The 4,049-nt window shown below is 59.3% G+C and overlaps 1 protein-coding gene across 1 annotated transcript; it reads left to right on the forward strand.

Moving 5' to 3' along the window:
- Positions 1 to 684: 684 nt before the first annotated feature.
- On the forward strand, positions 685 to 4,043 carry PLK4 (polo-like kinase 4; the record flags this gene model as incomplete). Its single annotated transcript, XM_012734835.1, has 4 exons — positions 685 to 790; positions 1,063 to 1,158; positions 1,264 to 1,378; positions 3,336 to 4,043. Coding segments are annotated over exons 2-4 (904 nt in total), but the record flags the coding sequence as incomplete, so codon positions are not given.
- Positions 4,044 to 4,049: the final 6 nt, after the last annotated feature.

Consider the following 4,049-nt stretch of genomic DNA (forward strand, 5'->3'; position numbering starts at 1 on the left):
GCGCACCGCGCTCAGGGACCCCGCGCCCCAGCATGCTCGCGGCCCCGGACCCCGGCCGCATCGAGGTGCGCGGCCTCCCGCCTTGGAGGGCCCCTCGCCCACCCCAGCCCTTTCAGCCCCCTGCTGCGAGCTTGCTTTCTCTGCCAGCCGCCCTCCATCCTCTCTTGTTTGGACTTTTAAGGATTTTAAAGTTGGGAATCTGCTTGGGAAAGGATCGTTTGCTGGGGTCTACAGAGCCGAGTCCATCCACACGGGTTTGGAAGTTGCCATCAAAATGGTAAGAGCGGGTCGGTCAGCGTCTTGCTGGGGCTGTGCAGGTGACCAGAGAGGTGGCTTCTGGGGGTGTCCGGGGCGCCTCGGTGGGCTTCTCCTGGCTGGTGCTGCGGCACCCCATCACCTGCCCCGTCTGGAGACTGGCTGTGGACGTCGCTTGCTGTACACAGGGGCTGTGGCTGGGACCCCTGTTTCTGGAAGGGTCATCGGGCTCTGAGTTAGCCATTAGCCCCTGGTTCTTTTCTAGTTAAGTTAAACTTGAGGATACCTTAGGAGATCCGTGACCAGAGTAGTTTTTCAACTTTGTGACTGTTCTTTAGTTGGCGTGTCTGTTCTGATTACACACACTGGGGTAACTGGTAGAAATCAAACAGCAAGTGATCCTTCTGGTGGTGAAAATGCACGAACGCATAGCTCTGCACCCCGCTGTAACCGTCTCAGCACCCTGAACTGCTGGGGTCGGGCACGGGGTCGCCTGAGCAAGGGAGGACTCGCTCATCCAAGCCAGCTGGGAAAGGTAAGGGCGTTTGCATTTAAAACTCAGGCAAATTTTGTGGGTCTTGTCAGACACGTGACACTTGTCCTGTTAAACGCTTCAGTTTGGGAGATGTTGTAGAATGCGTCGGGCACATTAGTGAGGTCCACTCTGCCGTCCACTCTGCAGGCGCTCGGAGAAAAGTCCACAGCAGGAGGAGTTCGCAGAGGCGGATGGAAGGCTCCTCTCTTCAGGGTCAACGTTTGCTGTGGCAGCTGAAAGTTACCGTAGTTCACACCCCATTTTGTTTTTAGATCGATAAAAAGGCCATGTACAAAGCTGGGATGGTGCAGAGGGTCCAGAACGAGGTGAAAATACATTGTCAGCTGAAGCACCCTTCCATTTTGGAGGTAAGAGGCCGTAGCTGGCTCGTGGCAGGCTCGCTGTGCGGGGGCGGCGTATCGTGCGCTCTTGCACCCGTGAGTGACCGTGGGTCGTGCCCTTTCACGTTTCAGCTCTATAACTACTTTGAGGATAGCAATTACGTGTACCTGGTGTTAGAAATGTGCCACAATGGCGAGATGAACAGATACCTGAAGAGCAGGATGAAGCCATTCTCAGAGGACGAAGGTGGGCTGCTCTTTGCTTTGCTTTTCTGGCGGCTATAAACGTGACTCTTCAGCATGTAGTTCTGACGATAGCGCTATTGTAGAACATTTTGAAACTTTGTCGATTATCCCTTCGGGCTAGAAAAGCAGACCCCCTTCCCCAAGTCACAAAGTCACAGACTGCTGGAAGGAATTCAGGTGCGTTGCAGAAGTGAAATGAAGAGGGGAAGTCGTGAGCTGTCTTCCCCGGAAGCGTGTTTTACCTAGACCTTTGGGGCAGCTCACGTCTGTCCGCTCAAGCCTGTGATTGAGCTGCTGCCAGCTACCGTTCGGCCTGAGTCAGGCCAGACGCGCTCCCAGCCGGTGCCGTGGGCGTGCCCCGCGCGGGCGCCGTGAGCCCACCGGCCATCGCCCGTCACCCTGCTTCCCCTCTGCTCAGGTTGTCTTGAAACAGACTGTCGGTGCCTTGTTAGCAGTAAGCGTTTTGACACGAGACGTATCCTGGGCTACCGACCGGCAGGTTCTCAGAAATCGCCCTCAGCCACGCTCAGAAACCTGATCCTTGGCGTCACCTTCTGTTGGGCACCGCCGGGCCAGGTTCTTTTCTTTGCATCAGAGTTGCAGCAAATCTGCACTGAGCGAAGCTGCTACTCAGGGATCTGCGGTGTGTTTCTAGCAGTGAAGTTCTAGATATCTGACCCGCAGAGACGTGAAGTAATTCTTGACTGTCGTCTCCATAGTCACTGTCAGTTTCTCCGTTCCTCTGAACTTCCTGCAGTTCGGTGCAGAATCAGGTAATGCCCGTACGTCAGCACACAGGCCGCACAGGGTCGCAGCCTGCTCTGTGATGGCTGTACGCCGGGAGGGGCCGTGGCTGACAGACTCTCTGTACGTGTGGCTCTGTGACCTTCTGGAAGACAATTTGGTCACGCGGAGCACTACGGGAATGTTCACATCCGTCGACTCAAATGGAAAAATAAAGAGGTCGTGCGTATTGAGGAGTACCGCGTTTTTGGTGACGCTGAAATACGAGTCTTCTTAAGTAAGATAGACCCTGTTGTAAAGGAAGAGAATTATCAGCTACGTAATTAACCCTAAGAAAGTATACTATTAAAAAATGTCGACAGATTGGAAAGATTTAGGGAAAATTATGACTGGCTGATACTTAAAAATCTTTAGGCACGCACGCCTCAGAAAGATAATACAAAGGAACAGGGCACAAAACAGATGGCTCACAGAGGGGGAGTACAGAGATCCTCAGACCCCGTAGTCAGCAGGATGACTACTGAAGAGGCCTGCGTGTGACTCCTTAGACTGGGCCGGCCTGATACTAACCGAGGTGCATGTGGCCTTGTGGAGGACAGTGTGGCCGGGCGTGGGAATGTCGCATTTATCCGCGGGGTTGGCGTGCTTGAGCTGACCACAGAGAAGCACCCCGTTCATGCACATGCCCAGAGCAGGCGTGTGCTAGGGTGGGGGCTGGCTGTATGCTCGGATCGTAAATACCAAGGGGACCCACGTGTCCACCGCAGCAGCTGAATGGAACGGGAATCTGCGTGCTGGCGTAGAACTCTCTCCAGGAAGCGTCGTGGCTGGGGGAGGTGTGGAGCTCTGTGCCATGAAAGTCCCAGGCGAGACTCCCGGAGATCCCGAAGTAGCAGGGGAGGCCGCCGAGCGCGCTTCTGGGGCGGGGCCGGCTTCGCTCACAACCGAGTGTGTCAGGAGTTGGCGCTGCGCTCGGAAGTGCGCTCGGCCGCCCTGGGTGGCGGGGTTCCCCCGTGGCCCCCTGTTGCTGGCGAGCTGTGCTCAGACCGGGCACGCGGGCCGGGGGGAGGCTGCAGCGTGCCACGAGGCCCCCGGGCCGGTGTCGTGCTCGTGAGCCGTGCGCGCACCGACGCTCCGCGCGTCTCCTCGGGCCGGGAGCGAGGCCTGGGCCGGACCCCGCGGCCTCCGGTTGAGTCTCGCTCCTGCCCCCACAGCGCGGCACTTCCTGCGCCAGATCACCACGGGGATGCTGTACCTGCACGCCCACGGCATCCTGCACCGCGACCTCACGCTGTCCAACCTGCTGCTGACCCGCAGCATGAACGTCAAGATCGCCGACTTCGGGCTGGCCACGCAGCTGGCGGTGCCGCAGGAGAAGCACTACACGCTGTGCGGGACCCCCAACTACATCTCCCCCGAGATCGCCACCCGCAGCGCGCACGGGCTCGCGTCGGACGTGTGGTCCCTGGGCTGCATGCTGTACGCGCTGCTCGTCGGGCGGCCGCCCTTCGACACGGACACGGTCAGGAACACGCTCAACAGGGTGGTGCTGGCGGACTACGAGGTGCCGGCTCACCTGTCGAGAGAGGCCAAGGACCTGGTCCAGCAGCTGCTCCGCAGAAACCCGGCCGACCGCCTGAGCCTGGCCGCGGTGCTCGACCACCCCTTCATGTCCCGGAGCGCCGGCGCGAAGGGCAGAGACCGGGGGACTGCGGAGGACTCGCTGGACAGCGGGCACGCCACGATCTCCACCGCCGTCACGGCCTCGCCGAGCGCCAGCTTCGCCGACCGGAGGAGACTCTTGGTGGCCCAGCCGCTGCCAGACCGGATGGCCGCGCCCCCGCAGGGGAGGCAGTTTCCGTCCTTCGGGGAGGGAAGCGGCCCCTCCGCCCGGTGGGGGCTGCAGGGGCCAGAAGCCAGCGGCAGCG

Source organism: Condylura cristata, unplaced genomic scaffold, assembly GCF_000260355.1.
Source record: "Condylura cristata isolate star-nosed mole 26May11 unplaced genomic scaffold, ConCri1.0 scaffold00075, whole genome shotgun sequence".
Taxonomy (NCBI): Eukaryota; Metazoa; Chordata; class Mammalia; order Eulipotyphla; family Talpidae; genus Condylura; species Condylura cristata.